The following is a 19825-nucleotide window of genomic DNA, read 5'->3' as shown; positions in this document are numbered from 1 at the left end:
TCCCACCCAGTCTCATCTACTCAAGGGGATCATTCCAGCGATTCCCCTCGGTCTCCCGTCTCAAATTTTCCTGTTTTACTAGCTCATTTCCATTTGTACATATTATTATTTCTTCTTAAAAAAATACAAAAACTCCCTCTGGACTCCATTTCCCCTGCCAACCACTATACGATTTCTCTTCTCGCTTGACAGCCAAACCTCCTGAACAAATTGTCTGTTATTCAAAATCCCCAATCTAACTCCTCCCACTATTTACCAATCCCATCAGGCTCTCACCCCTACCATTTATCAGAAACAACTCTTGTTAAGGTCAGCAAAGTATCTATCTAGTTAACTTCTGGACATCTTTCACATTTCAGTGAAACCCCTCCGAAACATTTTTTGACATTTCTGACTAAGTAAACCACTCTATTACATGCTAGCTATCATATTGCTTATCCTCACTGTAACTTTACATTTGCATGTGATTTCTCAATTAAAGATTCTTTTTTCCTCAATTGACTCTAAGCTCCATAAGGGCAGGGATAAGGTCTATTTTCCCATCATAACTGTATGGTCAGTGTCAGGAGGACACCAATAAATTTTGGGAGAATTAATGCTGTATTACAATCATGCCCATTTTAAACTTGGGAAAAGGAGGCCCAGAGAAGTAAAGATACCAGCTCAAAGTCACATTGTGGATTATCAGTAGGATAGGGACTAGGATTAGTTGAACATACTGATCACCAAGAGCCATGCTACTTTCTAGGGGTACATGATGAATGAGACATGTCCCACTTTTCCCAGTGTAGGCCTTATAGAGCTTCCACCATGTTTGGGCTGGAAAGGACCAGCCACGCAACCCAGTTCAATATCAAGCTCTTCTTGTGTCTACAAAGGCTTAGCTACCAGGTCAACAGAGATGCTTCAAATGCTCTGGTTCCTGCATTTAAAGTGGCCAAGGAGAGGACTTCTTCACCAAAAGCATCTGTTTGACCATATATGGTGATAGATGTTAACCAGATTTATTATGGTAATCATTTTGAAATATATGCAAATATCAAATCATGTTGTACACAAACTAATATGATGTTATATGCCAATTATGCTTCAATTTAAAAAAAAAAGCATTTTTTTAAAATTACATTGCAGGCTTCAGAATAAGACCCTTTGGGTGCATATCGCTCATCACTGATCTACAAATTATGAACCAGGAAGAACACTGGAAGGAGTAGGAAGGTCAACTTAAAGTACAACATTAAGATCCATTGTCTCTTAAAGACCAGTAACAGAGAGAAAAGCATTTCAGAAATGAAACTGTCAGGAAAACAGGCCTTCAGTTATACAACTTTTCAGGGACCTACTGCCTTAAAAAAAATCTACGTACAACAGTTGGAAGACCGCATATTTTGAGACTGGCAAACTACCAGGCAGAACTATCAATAAATGCAGTCCAATTTACCACTTTGTAAGGGACTGTATTACTAAGGTGATCATATGACTTATTATGCACAATGGGACAGTTTGGGAATAAAAAAGAAGCACTATTAAAAATCATACCAAGACAAATGAGTATTTACTAGGACTGTTCCAGGCAATAAGCGCAGGACTGGTTACCCTCTTTAGGAACCATCTTCCACTCATTACACATGGAGAAAACCAGGTATTCATTCAGTCATGCAAATGACTCCATTAAGCAAATCAGCCAGGGCAGCCAGAATGGACAAAACACCAGTCTAGTATGGGCTCTATTTAAACAATTTTGACCCTGAATTGGCATGCTAATACTCACCATCTCCACTGAACAAAAACAGAGTTAAGAGTCACTTGCTTTATCTACTTGTTTTTCTTGCCCCTTCATACCTGGTCTATAGTCAGTCTTTAGGAAGGCCATTTCTTCCCCCCTTTGAAGTTTAATCTGAATGCTTAAGAAAGAATATATACCCTTCTGTGGCAAGCAAAGTCAAACCGAATGCCATCCTTCCAATTTCCAGAGGCTTCCCATATGTGCCACATCTTTAATCAAGATGTACTCCTAGGTCATTCACTGAGTTAACATAACAAAAACAAGGTCACCAGCCACAGAACTTTATTGTAGGGGTCGATACATATATCCTTCTCAGAAATGCTTTGAGCCATTCACTTGATGGTTATGAACACATCAGGATCTAATTGGCCTATTTTTTATTTACTTGGCAAGAGAAAATCATGAATCAAGTCCAAAAGACCTGATTTAAAAAAATCTGTAAAAAAGGGAGGGCGAAACACTGCCCATCCTTCTATGTCAAGAAACATCGTACAATTCAGATGAAGAAAGCAATTCCATACAAGTCCAGCAAGGCAAGCTGGCAAGTAGAAATGAAACAATTTGTTATACAAAATGCAAAAGGAGTCTAAGATGAAATACAAAAAATAAGATTTGGGTCAAAAAATCATTACTAAGTAAAGACCATAAGGATGTCTATTAGTTGTTTTCTTTAAGGGGAAAAGAAATTGAGCTGTTACTTTTCTATTTATTCAGGAAGAAAAATAAGGAAAGCGTTTGAAAAATACTTCTGATATTGAGTGAATTCTTTCTCACCTGCTACCTAGAATTCACAAACATCTGACTTATTCTTGCCCACCTGTAGAAATGAGGAAATAAAATCAGTATTTGACTTTTAGTACGACACTCACAACACCCGAATGAGGTCCAGAGTAATCCTAGATCGGGGGATGTCAATGTTGAGTACTTGGACTTCCACTCTTTCTCCAGGGCCCAGTCCAAGACTCCTTCTCTTCTTTGTTTTAGAAAGTTTTGCTTCTGTCACATTTCGTATGGGAATCAGCCCTGATCTCCCCACTCCTATATCTACAAAAATTCCAAACAGAGTGGCATTCTCGACTTTGCCTGTGAGAACTGTCCCAACCTGCAGGTCTTCCAAGCAGACTATGCTTCTCTTGAAATCAGGTTTATCAAAATCTACAAGGAAACGGGAAAAAAAGGCAGCGTAAATAGTAGGTCCTGTACCTCCTAGACACAATATGCATTAGTAAATAAGTATTTACCACGTGTCAGTTACATGCTGGACCAGGAGTAAGCATTGAGAGGGGCCATGAAAGAAGCTGAAACCCAGGCCTGCCTTCAGGGGAAATGTATCTCAGCTGGAGAAGCAGCATTCACATAGTAGTAACGGTCAGGAGAATTTACCTGAACACTTTTTTCTCTCCAAACTCTATGTTGCTAACATGCAAACATTAGTAGTACACACAAGGACCGAGAAGAATAGAGGGTCTTGTGTTCCTTTTTATGAGGAGGTGATGGGAAAACATCTTTGTTCAATGAATACACAAGGCCAAATGACAAACACTGAGAAAAGTAAGATCTTCCCCGACAGAAGATGGGGAGTTTTCCCCCCAGTTCCTGAATTCTCAAACTGTTTACAGTTGGTAGAAAGTATGTCAACATTTGGTCAAGTGTAGATGAAATTAAAATGCTCTCCTCTCTCATTTCCCTCCATGAATTTGGGATTCACGAATCAATTTCCATCCATTTTGAATATATTAACCCAATCAAAAACTTAATAGATTCTTGACTATCTATGGCTCAGAAACCCAGATCGGCCAGTACCTAATCTTCTTTCTCCTCCTTCAATTCAATTCATCAAACATTTATCAGCTCCTGTCCACACACTCTGCTGGGTGCTAGAGCTACAAAGATGAAGACACACAGATCTCTGCTCTCAAGTTCCTTACAGCCCTCTTTTCTTGTTCGCCCCGGTGTATGCGTACAGTGTTCGTTAACACCATCCTCCCAAAAAGTGGGTATTAAGCGTGCCAAGGAATCATGGCTCTAGTAAAAACAAAACAAGAACAACAACAGAGGTTTCATGAGGGAGAAGGGTAGAAATAAAAGTCTAAGTGGGACTCTGGGGTTATCTGTGGATTCCATTTTCCCATGCTCTTCTTGGCCCCCTTTCCTAGGATTACTGAATGTTGATTCTAATAACAAAGAACATTCTATGCTTGGATCTCCTTTTACCAAGGCCTCATTTTCCCTCCACCCATCCCACTTCCTTTTCCTCCACAGCTGTTGGCTTGATCCTGATTACTTGTTAAAGCTATCCTTTACAGTTGTACTAACAACTGGCCACCTCTTGGTTCCCCTCCCCCAGTCCAACCATCCTGAAATCAAGTTTGTTTTTCTTTTTTTAATTTACCTTTTGCCTGTAAAACAAAAAAGCCCTCTTTAAACCTCAAATCTCATTTTCCTCATAAAAAAGGAATATGCAAAAACGAATTGATTCTTTAGATTTTCCCCTGACACCGAAGCAGTGGATTCCAGAAGCAAGAAACCTGTTGTAATATTACACTGGGCAGCGACTGTGTCAAAGCAAAGTGAAACTGAGTCATTGATCAGGATCAGAGGTAGGATGGTCTTGAGGTCTCATGGCATTGTTTTTATGCTTGGAAATTCTTTTTTCTTACAGAGGTTCAGCTGCCACAGATTCCCCCAAGGGTTCCTGATCAGCTGCTTAGTTTAATTTTGCATGGAAAATCAGAGTCAGGAACTACTTAACATGTTCCTGAAGACAGCCTGGGCCACTGAGAAATCAGAAAATCCTCCATGTACCAGGCAAACATTAACACTTTGATGGCCAAGCCTACATAGTCAGTCTCCTGTCACCGGGCTGCTTCTTTCAAACCCAATTATAGGAACTAACTAGCAACCAGAGTGTTAATAGAAATAGAACTGATCACGCCACTGAGAAAATAGAAGATGGGATGGGTACAGGGAAAGAATGTGGCATCAAGGAAGGGAATATTTTTGAGAAGACGGAGAAAAGAAAAAAGGTAACATTTATAAATACTGTAATGAGGAAATATCCAACATACTAACTGCCTCTTCTCAAGTATGACTGTTTGCCTTCCCTCTTGGGGATATTTTTAGTATTAAAATAAAAGTTTTCAGACATTTTGAGAATTGTGACTTACACTAGGGCAAAGGTCAATTCCAAAGTGAGTTTAAAAGAGACTTATTTGAAATTTCACTTGTCACACTGATAAAACACTGCAGTAACTGGTAAGCTTGGTCCAGAGCCCAGGTTTTCTCCTCACTAAGGGCATGACAAGGTGAGGACCTCTACTTAGCAGTTGGTTGTTTAATTGAGCCATATAATCTGAATGTCGATCTTTGCTCTTAGTCTACAATGTAACTAGGATAATGGAGCAATCAACACCAAGACAGAAAAATGAAGACGGACAAGAAAACCCAGTACAGGAGGCCTGCAGCTAGAGAGAGAATAGTTCCCAGTCTTCTATATGTGGTGGTCCTAGGCATACCAGCCTCGTATCCCACCAGGTTTGAGAACTGCTGCTCTCCCTGGTATCCTGCTAAACAACAGAGAATTCACATACAAGGACATCAGGACTCCAAATGAAGGTGGATCTGTCTACTGAAACATCCACTTTGGACGGACCACCCTGGGGTCGCCTACATTTTTGTAATACATCTTACTGTGTATTTTTTCTCTAACTTAAAAAAAAAAAAAAAGTAATTTCTGACTTACAGAAAAGTTGAGGGAATAGTATAACTCACTGGGTGAGTTTTTCTTCTTTTTTAACTTTATTTATTTTTTAGTAAGCTCTATACCCAACGTGGGGCTTGAACTCACAACCCTGAGATCAGGAGTCACTTGCTTTTCCGACTGAGCCAGCCAGGCACCCCTTATTGGGTGTGTTTTTAAACTCCTTTAAACCTTTTCAAAGAAGCATGTCTAACCCCCTCAACAGAGCCTAACTCAGACTGAAAAGAGTCAAGCCCTAAACATGGTGTCATAAAACTGGTTATGATACAAGTACAGATTCATTTAAATCTGTGCTTCCTATTCAAACTTCTTTAGGAAGTAGGTCACTTGATCCCTTAATTCTTTTTCATCGGGTCATTGCTCTCAACAACTATGGCTGTTCCCTCACCATCTACCTATGCTGAAAACTGAGAGCACTTTTAATTAGAAGGAAAATCAACAGAGAGATAGTATCTTATTTGTTCAGTGTGTTCGCTGACACAGAATCCAGTAACCTGGAAGGCTGTAATTTAGGAAGATTCACTTTTTAGTTTATGAACTGAATGCCTCACCTTGGACTTCTGGCTCCTACGAGATAACAGCTTACAAAAGGATTATGAAAAATGTGTGCCTCCATGCACACAGCAGCCAGTGTGTGATGCATTTAAGTCTAGTGTGATGGAAAATAAGCATGGGATAAGGAGTGGGAAGACAGAGCTTCTAGCTTTGGCTCTGGATACTAACTACCTGCAATGACTTTGAAGAAAGGTCACTGTGCTTTAGTTTCCACACGTACAGAATGGAGAATAATATCCGTTTTTGCTTATGGCAGAGGTTTGTTGTGAGGGCCACGGGAGATAACGTGAGCTATACAAGTAAAAGGTGCTGTTATTCACGTTTAATTATTTACCTGTTCGAAAGTCAAAGCTCTCAGGCTGGCTGAGACCATCTATGATGACCTGTAAGGTGTGAACTGTTGTTTGCAAACTTTCTGCAATTTTCTCTATGCCCTCCTTTTCAAGGAACGAATTTATTTTTTGCTCCATTTCAGGCTTTCCAATCTCATACAGCGTCCCTCTGATGAATGACAAAAACCTGCAGGGACAAAAAAAAGCCCAACACTTATTAATAATATTACTTATTTTCCAAATATTACTTATTTTTCAAAGAGGTCACCCTAAAATTCATTCATCTCAGATCCATGTACCATTAATCAACCAATCAATCAGTCTTGATTGAATATCTGTTATGTGTCCCGTGCTATGATGAATGATCTATCTTGGAAAAAAAAAAAAAAGAGGAGGCGATAAATTTAGGTTCTTGTGCTGTTTCCCAATGAAGCACCTGCTCAAAATCAGGATCAGAAACACTTTACAGTATAATGTTCATTAGAGTTTAGTGTCATATATATTTTCTAAGTAAGGATACCTCAGTTTACCTCACGTTTCCTAAATTTGAGTTAGGAACACTTATTTGAATTTAAATTCGCTAACAGGCAAACAAGAACTGATGCTATCAAAATCCAACAAAATATCCAGTAAGAACTGCCAGCTTTTGACAAATGAATTATTCTTTTCATATGCCATATCACTGCTTTTTACTTTTGTGGCCCCAGGACGGCAGTGTTACCTGTGCAGGTATACTGTCAGCCTACGAATTCTCAAATCTCATTGCCAGTCAAGCTTCACACGGAATAGATTATATCAAGTATATTAAGTATTGAGTCCACAGAAAAAATATGGGAGGAGATATTAAAAAGAAAAAATAACTTTCTTACAAAATGGAAGGGGTAGAGGCAAGTAAGATCTCAATTACATCATCTTAAGATGAATATTATCTTCATATGCTGTATAAATTGTAGTTGCAATATTTACAAAATAAAAATACCTGCCTTTCTCAATTTCCCTTTGCTATGTTTAGCATTCCCTTATTTGCTGCCTCTCAATTACTTAGCTTCCGAGTTCAGTAATAATTAAGAAAAAAGCAAAGGGTTAAGGAATTACCCCCTTCAGTTTCATCTGAATATTGGGCCGTAGCTAACTTTCTTGACAGTTCTTGGCTGGGTATTTTTCAACATCATTAAGTTCCATTTCCTATGATTAATGGCACTTTAAAAATGTCAACACAGTAATCAGACAGATAGTGATACTAATGCCCTCAAATCCTTTCCTCTAAGGATGTCTCTGGAACACAAGAAGGGAAAAAGAAAACTGTTGGAGGCTTGTCTATAATCAGACTTGGGATGTATCCCATTTGGCAGGGTGCTGCATTATCACAAAAGGAATGCTTGTCATTTCCAGTCTCGTTCTGCATTGTTGTGTTCAACCAGAAAAGCCTCTTCAGTGATCATGTGGTACTGATCATCTGGCACCTGGTGGAGAAAGCTCTCTCATCTCTCACTGAGGGCATCTCTTTGGGCCCAAATGTGCCATCTTTCTATATTCCCATGGCTATATTTTTGTTGAAAAACAGATAGATTCCCCAAAATCCAACTAATTCTCTAGAGAGTAGATCTTGGTGAATGGTCTAATGAAAGACCAAGGAATTGGTGCTTGGTCGCTGTCCAAGCTGGTGGCCAGTGAGACCTACACTGTAAGTGTGTGTGTCCATGGCTTCTCCAGCCCACCAGAGAGGTAGCCAGTAATCTGCTGGTGCTGTTGGACAGGCAGTAGCACGTAAGGGCCCTGGTGACAGGGAACAGCTGCTGAAGCTGACTGACAGGACAGCTGACCTACGACAACTTCTGCCCACAGCCAACTTTTGTGCACAACTTTCTAAATGATGCATATGCCCTGCTGAGCAGGCTTCCCCGGTATTTATCCTCTTGGCTTGATTGGTCTGTAACTAGTTATTTAGTAGAACATCTTTCAAATCCTCAAGATTCTGGCTTATAATCACCATTAAGATGCCAAAGCATATTCATGGGCTGTAAATCTATAACTTTGAATGGCATTTTATAATTAATAAAAGTAACTAAATGGCAGAAAATTTCCAAAGCACTGTACAAGTCTTGGCCTCAATAACAAAAACACTGGCTTAGGAGGCTGCTTGGAGTCTTAAGGTTGTGTGTGTGTGTGTGTGTGTGTGTGTGTGTGTGAGCGCATTGTGTGTGTACATGCGCGTGCCCATGCGCGTGAGACTCAACTGCTTCCAAAGCCACTTCCATATAAAGAATTCTGTTTATAGTGGTTGCAGATGTAAGAAGAAAATTGGTCTGTTTAACCTGGGTGCATATTTCATATATCATTTTCATTCTCACACCAGAAGCCCGAGGGCACTGGTAACTGAAATCAATAAAAAAGTACCAAATTATGCTCCTGGCTAATGTTTCGTATTGATCAATCCTATTTTTAAATGACTATGGAACAAAGTCAAATGCTACTTATTCTGACAACTTTCTTAAAGTTACAACAGGGTTGATGAAAAAGGAAAAATAGCAAACAAAAGGGGGACTGTAAAATGAACTGGGAATATAGCATTCAGACTGATTGCTCCCCTCCTGGATTTCAAATACATTCAACTGTAAATGATAGGAAACAATGTTTTACAGTTGGTAATCATTCAATAAATATGTGTTCTTTAAATAGCCTAAGAAAAATTTATTCTACATATTCTGAATTTTCACCCTGGAGTTGAATGTGGTAAGTAACATGTAATACAAAGTTTCATTTTAGAACTGGATAGGCTAAGTAATACTCAATACAAAGTACTTTCTGCCTCAAAAATACCATATAAAAACACACTGCCTTTTATGAAGCTTGGAACACAGAAAGGAGGTGAACGTGTACTAACAAGTAAGTGCCAGGAATTACGCAAGTGCTCGATGTGCTCATTTAATCCTGACAATAATCCTAAAGGCTAGGTGTCCTATCACACAGAAAAGGAAAACTAAGGTTCAGGGAAGTTAAATAATTTGCCCAAGGCCACAGAGCCGTTTTCACTGGCTGGAGTTTCATGCTGTACACATCAGCGTGTATCTGTTTATAACTGCAGTCGTGTCAAAATAAGGGATATATATAAAACATAATACTTCTGGTAACATTTCACCAACATGATTTAATGGCAGATTAGTTTTACACATGAGACAGCTAATACTGATAAATCCCACACAGAAATTATTACATACATGCATTTATGTAGACAATTCTCTTAAACGTGAATGAGTTATTAAAGTCACAGTGTCATTTTCTCCACTGTCTCTGGAAGGCTTTTCAGTTTGCTAAGGACTGCCGTCAGAGCTGCTGTTTTTATTTAATATGAAATTTCATCCATCTTACTTAAGTAAGAAAGTAGCATAAATGCAACAAATAAGCACATCATGTTCTTTTAGCGCACATCTGCACAAAGTTAAAACACAGACCTTGCAGCAGAGATGATGCTTGCTTTTCAAGCAGAATGCTTATATAACCTAAAATCGCTGATATTTGCAACAGAAACTTGTTACATACTCAAGGGTTTTCCTCTCACAGAGTTAATCTTTGCAAGATTTTCCCCCAAAGAATAAGAAATTCTTGAGACTCGTAAGACTTCAGATATATCCGTTCAGTTTGGGAGCCGGGGACTGGCGTTGTGGCATTAAAGCACCACGGCACTCCACGGAGCACAGGAGAACCATGGTGATGCAAGTCAGTCGCTTTAAAAACAACTTGCTCTTAGCAACAGGCTCCTAGCCTGTGTGTGGGCCCAACACACAGGCTTCGCAATTTCGCAAAGAGCCAGGCTGCAAGGGCTGAGGGCCTGAAGTCGTCTGTCCACTCTCAACATTTCCAAGAGACTTTAGTACTGGTTTATTTTTATCCATTCATTTGACTCAGTTGCAATTTTATCAGTAAACAAAACATAAAATGCAAGAGCATGGTCATTTTGTAAGTGAGTAGGTACAGACAAAGCAGGCCGTGATTTGTAATTCAGGGAGATGTTCAGTGATTTAAAAGGAGAGCTTGTACTCTAGGAGAAAGCCCGACATTCTAACTATGATTGTAGAGTAAGTGGTGGGACACAAATGAAAGTTCAGAAATAATTTTTTATGCCAATACCACAGGTTCTATGTGTATTTTCAAATGTACTGCTCTTAATATTAAAGACCAACTATAAGTTCCACTGTGGCAGAAAAGACAGACCCGGGACTCCTTTCACACTACCTACAGGAGCTGCATCTACACAGGTGGGCACACAGCAGGACACGCTTAGTTCAGCTTGGAGGGAGGGTGCCAGCTTTACCGCATATGCTGTGTCAGCAGCCATGTCAAAGGGGCAGCAATGTGAGTTGCGCCTTAATCATCAATTGTCTAACCTCTGTGTTAAACTGAGACACTGAACTGGGCCAAAATCCTTAAAACTCTTTGCTGGTGCAAAATCCATGAGTAATGGTAAATTCAAGTACAGTGCGTTTAGGGAGAGGCCCACAGAATCTACTGTATTGGAGAAGCTGGTAGGTAACTGAAGATAACCCCAGTGGCTTTTCTTAGCATGTGATCAACCAGAGAAACTTACCGCAAGCAATTTTTTCACAAGAACTTACAGCCAACTGGCTTCTGAGGCCTGCAGATAAACTTTTAAAAAATGTAACCCTTTTAAGAAAGGATACAGGAATTGCTCTGAAAGCCCTTATTTTATCTAAGAGTAGAGTTTTAAATGGTATGGGGCTATCCAGGCGGCAGCCAGGGGCATCTTCGGCGGCACTGGCTTGGTATCAGTTGGCGTGTCTTTGGAGCACCTCTTGCATCTGAACAAACCCTGCATCTGAACACCCCCCTGCATCTATGAGTGGCAGAAATAAAAACAAAAAACAAGAGCAATTGAAAAGGAGCTGTCATAGACTAAGAAGCAGTTTGTCTTCCAAAAGACTTGGTTTAGAAGCATCACACTATTACCTGCTTCTAACTTCTGAAGAACTTCAAATGTTTCCTTCTTTTTCAAAGATCTGGTATACATGCATAGAAACTGGACATGGCATGCACACTGCATTAACTGTCTGTAGAGAACATATCCTTAGAAAGCTGTTTTATTTTATTTTAGCAATTTAGTAGAGGGCATTAGCTTTATAAAAAAAATGCCAGTGTGCTTACACAGTTGCATCAAACAAAACATCTACGATCAGTGAAATAATAACCAATGCCACAAAGAATAAGTAGTATTGATTTTTATGTGGCTTTTCCTATTTCAGAACCACTTGCTAGGTTATGGTATACTGTGTGATGATAATATAATTAAAACTGTAATTTTATTTTATTTTATTTTTTTTATTTTTTAATTTTTTTTTCAACGTTTATTTATTTTTGCGACAGAGAGAGACAGAGCATGAATGGGGGAGGGGCAGAGAGAGAGGGAGACACAGAATCGGAAACAGGCTCCAGGCTCTGAGCCATCAGCCCAGAGCCTGACGCGGGGCTCGAACTCACGGACGGCGAGATCGTGACCTGGCTGAAGTCGGACGCTTAACCGACTGCGCCACCCAGGCGCCCCAAAACTGTAATTTTAAAAATGTATATACATATACATCCAAATGGGTATGAGTAGATAAAAATGGGAAGGCATCATGCACTGAAATGATGTAATCACATCATTTCTAAAATCTGTTTTAGGAGCTGCCTTAGAAATAAACTTATAAGTGACAAAGGGAAATTAGTTTTCTTACATTTTTTTAAACAACAACACCTCCTCTCCAATAAAAAGAACCAGAGAAAACCCCCACAATCCTATATTACTCAGCTTGATCATCCTCTTTCCATGGAGTCTGGTTGCTTTAAACACACACACACACACACACACACACACACACACACACACAGAGCTCTTCAAAGGAATGTGACAAAATGCTAAAGCATTTTGAAGCATCTGAAAAATAAGTTAGAGAAGCATATTCAGCTTTTTTCACTAAGTATTTATTTACTGTGGAAGAAGACTATGAAAGACGGTGACAGAGCCTCTGCCTCGAATGAGCTTACTAAGTCTAATTTTAAGCAAAGATAATATGTCAGAATAAATAATCTTCCACTTCCACCTGGTCTTCTAGAAGCAGGAAGTAGGATTTTACCTGCAGATAAACACACTTTGAAAGTGCTCAATAAAGATGATTTCATTGAACTCTCTCAAAAATTTATTGTGGATATAGATTTGCAGACAAGAGAATCAAAACTCTGATAGATTAAGTGATGTGCCCCAAGTCACACATCGGAGACCGCAAGGATGTAGGTAAGGAAAAAGCTCTCATACATCACCTCTTCATTAACACTCCTTAACCCTTTACTTTGGGGAATATTCAATGCAGACAGAAGATTTAGATCACGGCTAAACTTTGGCACCCAAGGACCACTGCCTGGGAATAATTTATTATTTTTTTTTTTCAAACCAAATTCAAAAGGAAAAAGTTTGGCTCTTTTTGAGTTACTCAGTAAAAGTTGGACAAAATTAAGTTAGTGGTTTCAAAGGCTGTACACTCTCTACAGCTCAAAAACACTGTGTTTAGAATTCATATAATTTAATTTACTGGCTGTAAAGCCATAATGTGGATTAGTGCCTGTGAATATTTGAAAGAAGAGAGCAAATAAAAAAAGTAGTCCTCAAAAACATACAGGCTAGTGATGGCAGAGCTGAAATTAAATAGCTCCGGCACTACTAGGGGATAAAGCTCAGGTATTAGGGTAAGGCCTTTCCTCCTTGAGAAAACAGCCTTTTTACTATGAATTTGGTACTGCCAAAGAATCCTCCTTTCAAGGAATTTGAAAATGCTAAACATCTGTCATTTCCATAAAACCCCTAGCTGTCCTCTGAATGGGCAGAGCCATTTTTATTCCATTTAGAGAGTGTGCAATTGAGGTGAAAGTAATTTGCTTCTGGTCCCACAGAGAGTTAGAAGACAGGCTAAAGTTAAAATCCATAGTGAGACTGGGGACAGGAAAGGGAGGAGGGAGACAGTGGGAGACTAGATCGATACCCTACTGAATTTCAGGCTCCAGACTGAGTGATCTAAGCCTGAAGAAGAGGAGAGAAGGAGAGGGCCGATACTTTGGAGATGAGAGAGACTGAAGCAAACGCAATGTTGTGGCTGGCTGGCAAGTCCCTGCCACTCCTCCTCCACTGGGTGCTAACAGGCTGATCCAACAACGCAGCACAGAAACCACAGCATTTTCTTTAGTCCCAAGACCCAGCGTTAATGTTAATTAGCAATGTTAAATGACCCAAATTATCGCCAGATCACATGGTAGAACAATTTCTTCCTGGGAGACCAATGTTTATAAACCACATCCCCCTTTTCTTTATAAAAGGCTCAGCTTGACAGCCCCTCCTCAATCACAACAAAAATAACAGCAATAAGGGGCAACTGGCTGGCTCAGCTATAAGAGCATGTGCCTCTTGATCTTGGGGTCATGGGTTCGAGCCCCACGTTGGGTTGTAGGGATTACCTAAATAAATAAATACATAAACTTAGAGAAAACAGCAATAATAATTACAGCAACAACAATAGCTTCCTCTGCCCCAGGGGCTAAGAATTCTAGATATATTAACTCATGTAATCCCATGAGACAGGTACTATGCTTTTCCTCACTGAACAGACAAGGACACTGAGGTACGGGGAGATTAAATCACTTTCCCAGATCAAACAGGCATGGTGTGAACCCAGGTAGTCTGGTACTGTGCCGCTTCCAGACAGAGCTAGGGGACAGTCAGGTACTGTCTCAGATTCCTCAAGTTCCCAGTTCCCTCCACCAGCCTTGCCTGAAACTTGGAGGCAGGGTGTGTCAGGACAGCGAGCAGGGCATGAGACATGACAGTCCCTTCCTAAGAGCCCACAGCCTGGTCATCTGGTTGTCAAATGGGCAGATGCTCTTTGCCCGGCTCTTTTGTGAAGGCCCTTTGAAAAATGTGATAAATGTTACTTCCTGGGAATTATGATCTGATGTTTGGGGGTTTTAACTACCAAAAAGAAGAAAAAAGAAAAGAAAACCTAAAATCACTTTTATAACCTGCCCACTTACCTTAATAGTTTAGGCTTGGCCACCCTCTTATGATGCTGTGTATCTCTCTGAAGAGGCAGTCACAGCTCCACAGGAACTAACGTAGGGTAACCGGCTGGGTAACACACATGCTAACACATCACTTGTCACAAGTCAGCAACGATTCTGTCTTAATTTTCACATCCCAAAGCTGCCAACTCTTGTGAGGCAAGTCCAGAAAAATGCACCTTTCAAATGTGCAAATAATTTCTTACATCTGTTTACCTAATCTTCACTTTTTTTTTTTTTTTTCCACAGCATTTATTTGTTGTTGGGTTTCTTTTCAGGCAAGTTTCCCCACAAAGAGACATGTTTTTATCATTGCAGAAGTGAGCTGGCATGCGAACGCAGAAGCAAGCTGCGGTGAAGTTTAGATGTGAGGAGGTGTGTGAGTGTGTGAGCTCAGGAAAGTTACAAATCACCTCAAGTCCTGCGCCTTCTGGGTTGCTCACAGTCAAAGCTAAGTATGTCACATCTGTAAACCTCACTGCTCTAATGCTGCTGTTTGTTGTTCTGTTTCGTTTTAAAATAACAGTCTAAACTCCCTGCACTACAGCTGCTCGTTAGCCAAAAACTCAGCTCTTGCTGGGCAGAGAGCTAAGTTTGGGAAGAATGTGATGAAGCCTCTGAAAATCATTCCAAAAGAGCAGTTCTGAGATGCTAAATTCTTGAATAGGAATGGGAAAGAAACCGAGTCTAAGATGTGCTCACTCGTTAAAGGTCTTCAGTATGGGCCACTTGTCACTGTCTGGGTTGACTTACTGTAGCTCCGTGCCAGGGACAAGGAAGGACCTCTACGGGGCCTCCCCAAACCCTAGTCCCCAACTGCTTTTGGGCCAGAAACACTCGTTGGGATCCATGTATCCATCTACCTCATCACAGAATCCTGTGTATCTGTTGGCTTAATTCTACTTTTGTTTTTACCCCCTAGCTTTATTAAGACATAATTGACATAAAACACTATACAAGTTTAAGGTATACAACCAGTTGACTTGACACTTACATAACTGCAAAATGATTACCATCGTGGCAACTCCATCAGGTCACATAATCACCATTTCTTTCTTTCTTTTTTTTTTCTTACTTAGGTATTTACTTCTTTTTTAGAGAGAGAGAGTGTGTGCAAGCAGGGGACGGGCAGAGGGAGAGAGAGACAATCTTAAGCAGGCTCCATGATTAACACAGAGCCCAATGTAGGGCTCGATTCCACAACCCTGGGATCATGACCTGAGCCGAAATCAAGAGCTGGACAACTCAACCAACTGAGCCACCCAGGAGCCCCTTACCATTTCTTTTTTTGTGGTGAGAACATTTGAGATCTACTCACTTACCAACTTTCAAGTACATAATACAGTACTGTTAGGTATAATCACCATGCTGTATATTAGATCTTCAGGATCTATTCAAAACTGAAAGTCTGTACACTTTTACCAACTGTTGGTCTTAAAAACCTGATACAGGTTTTTAGTAAATTAAGAATATACATCACTGGGCTTTTGTATAGAAGATATCCTCGCCCTCCCCAAGTAAATATTTTGTCAAGTTACATGATCACTCTTGTCCCTGACCTGGATTTTAAATGGATAGTCGTCTACTCTCTGAAAACATACTTTCAGCATTGATTGTAAGGGCCAGAAATAGGTGCTTCGGCAGTAATAAAGGAAATGATAGTGCTAGAACAGCACAGTATAGCCACTGACACAAATCATTCCTTGATACACATTTGCCTAGTCCATCAGAATGGTGCTGCGTGTGTGTTCCTGCTATGCAGGCTACTAACCACCTCCAGAAACTACTCTTTTAAAATGTCTCCCTAATGGCCAAAATGGAAATGACAATTAAATACCAGCCAATAGTTTATCGACATGAGTGCCACGTGACAGTCTTGACATTAAATTTCCTGGAATTTTTTTCAAGCTAAATTCAGAACATCACAACTTTCAAGGTTAACTATCTGCAGTGAATCAAATTCTCAATGCAGGACATTCTTTGGGACAGTGCCAGGTCTCACGGTGACATGTACAAATCAGCATAATGCACAGCACAAAGCTCTACCTCCTAATACCTTATTCAAGAAAAAGGAGAAATCAGATACTTGTCTTTGGCTCTCTTGACCAACCAAAATGGTAAGGCAAAAAAGAAGAGGCATGGGGTTGTGGCAACCCCTAAATAGGTTGTTTCTGGACTTCATTCTACTCATGGTACGGCAGCAATTTTCCTCATGACCCATATCACCAACACAACGAAATTACTCACACATGAGGACAGCGTGACAATTTCTGGTTGATGACAGAAAATGGTAAGTAATCTTCTTTCACAGTCTGTCTTCTTTTCTAGTCTGTAAAATCTAGGAAGGCTCTGGACACAATGCTCTGTGAAGGCATGGGATTCAACTTGGGGAGGTCTGAAAACGTCTTCAATCCATAAGGGACTCTGAAATGTCACTCAACTTGTGGGATAGGCAATTGCAGAAAGGATGCTCTAGATGTTTTATCAATAATTTGGCTTACGTAACTGCATTGACCTCAGGCACTTTAGATGAGAGAAAAAATACCTGGAGTGAAGTAAAGCTAGACATTTCATTCGTTTCATTTTTAGCCAAAATAGGATAAAACTTACAAATAACCGTAACACAGGGCAATAATTAGTAAGTGGCCTTTGTGAAGTACAGAAGTTGTATACAGGAGAAAGAGCTCATTTCCAGAGAGGAGTATCTTTCTAAGATTTCATACAGGAGGTGACATTTGGGCTAGGTCTTTAAGAATTTCAACCAGTAGAATGTGGAAAAGAGATGTTTAAAGCATTGGAGACAAGAAAATATAGCTCAGGTCAGGTTTGGGGAATAGCTAATAGTTCAATACAAATAATAAACATTCATTGAGTATCTCCCTCATTATCAGGCACTTTAGAAACATCATCTTGTTGACTTCAGAGCAATCTTATGAGGTTGGTGTATTATTATTCCCACTTTTTAAGGTACACAGAGTCTCAGATAGGTGAAGCAATCTGCCTAAACTAACAGAACTCAGCTTACAGAACCAAGATATGAACCAGATCTATGACACTTCAAACCCTAAGCTTTTAACTAGCTCCAAATCCTGATCTCTTAACTGGGTTACAATTAAAAAGCTGGTTTGGAACCTGATTTAAGTGGAACCATATATTTAAATATAATCATACACACATCCATAACGATCATTCAGATTAACGATATCATATCCTTAAAGATGGTATGTGTTTAGCACAGAAAAGTACCAAGATGTGTATATGTGTTTCCTAAGGAAAGGAAAAAGAAATGAGTAGCTGGAATATGCTGGATTTGACTGTTATTCTCTATCATCACATGGCTGAAATTAGACTCTGCCTTTCCTCTGGAGAAAACATTACCTCCTCCATTAAAGGAAACTTGGCCTATTTATTTTATTAAGGGATCTGTAGGAAATGAATTCTTCACATAGAGTCTGCAGGATTTTATGCTGCTCTGCTGCAGATATATTTCCTGCATATTGCATTAAAAGAATTCCCTTCCGTTATGTTTTTCAGAATGAGGGCATGTGCATTTCAAAAGAAGCAACTTGATAGTGACTGAATTTGGTATCTTCTCATGTTAGGAGAGGAACAGGGTGTAGAGCAGGAATAGCATATTCATCCCAGAAATGTACCCACCTCTACTAGAAGATATTTTTAAGTAACAGAGAGAGAGTAAGGAATAATGCAAGGCTTTTGGGAAATGTCAATGAAAAAAGCACAGAGAATCCCTATTACAGATTTAAGTGGAACAGAGGATTAAGAAACCTACTATTGCTACAGATCGATCTTCCTTCAGTAATCCTTTGAAGCCATTCTGTTCTAAATCTCTTTTACTTGTTTCAGGGCCTTTTTCACATTTACTCCATTAAATCCTACTTCACTGAAAGATTCAAAAATACCTTTGAATCCCCTTCCTTAGATGTCTTCATATCTTTACTCATCCTAATCCATACTTCCCTAAGCTACTGCTCCATCTGGTGATTCTGTTCCTCTCCCCACCCTCACTCCTCACAGGCTGCTAAGGACTCTTGACCTCTCCACCTTGTATAGTTGTCTCACCTCTAAAGGTAGGGGTTAGGGATGGGGAGTGAGCTAAATGAATAAGGCATTTTAGCTTTATAAAATTTTATGACTGACTCTGGTATCTTTCATGTCTCTACTACTTACTCTTCTTGTTTTGGCCACAGATGTATTATCGCTGCAGTCTCTTCACTCTACGCTCCCTAAAAGCTAAAAGCAGCAACCACCTTTTATCTTACCTCTTCCTGGACTTCCATCACATGGCTCCTTCTTTTCACTGCCAAACTTCTCAGAAGAATTACCTGCTTCTAATTCTTACCGCTTGCTTTTCCCCAGTCTCTTACATACTGGCTTCTTTCCCTGACACTCTACTAAAGTTAATTTCCCATCTAATGACCCCCTGACTGTTACATCCTTAAACCACTTACCCATTCTGCCATATATGGCACCATCAACTTACTGACCTTCTTTCATGATGTTTGTTTTCATATTCTATCTTCTCTGATTTCTCTCCCTCCTCTGGCCCTCTAAATGTAGATATTCTTCAAGTGTTTGACCTTAGCCACCTTCTCCTCTTGTTCTACATGCTTCCTTGCATGAGTGCCTCCACTCACATGACTCCTTATCTCTTGCCTCTCCACTGATAATTCCAATCCTATGTGTCATCATGTCTAGTCCAGGCCCTTTTCCTAAACTCTAGTTCTACCTTTCCTTTTGCTTGCAAGAGAGGTTCTCATGAATATTTTAGCAACTCAAACTCAACGTATCTAAAGCTGAAATTTGTATCCTCCTTTCTCCCTCTCTTTATATCTCTTACCTCCCATCCGCCCTCACCAGCCCCGCACAAAAACAACAAATACAAAGGCTTGGTCCTCCTCTCTTGTTGCATAATGAATGTTAATGGCACTACTTCTTTCCACTAGCCGAGGCTCGTATTCACAGAATTATTCATTCATTAAACATATACCTTCTGAGTGCCTGCTGTATTCCAGGGTACTGTTCTGCAATCTTGGAATACATTCGAAGATTCCTGCTCTCAGGGAGACTGATCGTATACAACCAGCATAATACATAAGCTGTAAAGTATGATAAAGGTGATAAGTGCTGTAGGAAAAAGAGAAAGAACAGAGTAACGGGGCTCAGAATTACCAGGCTTATGGGTAAGGGCTTCCAGATTTAAGTAGGGTAGTCAGGGTCAGTCTTGTTGATAAGGTGGCATGTGAGCAAAGTCTTGGTGAGGTAAAGGAGGTAGTT

At 39.9% G+C, this 19825-nt stretch overlaps 1 protein-coding gene across 6 annotated transcripts in view; it reads right to left on the bottom strand.

Moving 5' to 3' along the window:
• SRBD1 (S1 RNA binding domain 1) overlaps nt 1-19825 on the bottom strand; it is a 228453-nt gene that overhangs the window by 27427 nt on the left and 181201 nt on the right. For 4 of the 6 annotated variants that reach the window (XR_015249241.1, XM_086701187.1, XM_086701186.1 and 1 more), the window contains exons 20-21: nt 6436-6620; nt 2656-2941 (exon numbers count right to left, since the gene is read on the bottom strand). Coding sequence is in view for 5 of the 6 variants with exons in the window: in XM_086701187.1 (XP_086557313.1) it covers nt 2656-2941; nt 6436-6620 (471 nt within the window). In the remaining variant the exon portion in view is untranslated. Of the gene's footprint in view, nt 1-2051; nt 2942-6435; nt 6621-19825 lie in introns of those variants that run through there. The other 2 variants (XM_086701189.1, XM_025932259.2) reach the window with 1 other exon arrangement.

This window comes from Puma concolor, chromosome A3, assembly GCF_028749965.1.
Source record: "Puma concolor isolate L17-30 chromosome A3, mPumCon1.1.hap2, whole genome shotgun sequence".
Lineage (NCBI taxonomy): Eukaryota > Metazoa > Chordata > Mammalia > Carnivora > Felidae > Puma > Puma concolor.
The sequence above is the reverse complement of the archived record's forward strand: the minus strand, read 5'-3'. Positions and strand labels throughout refer to the sequence as shown.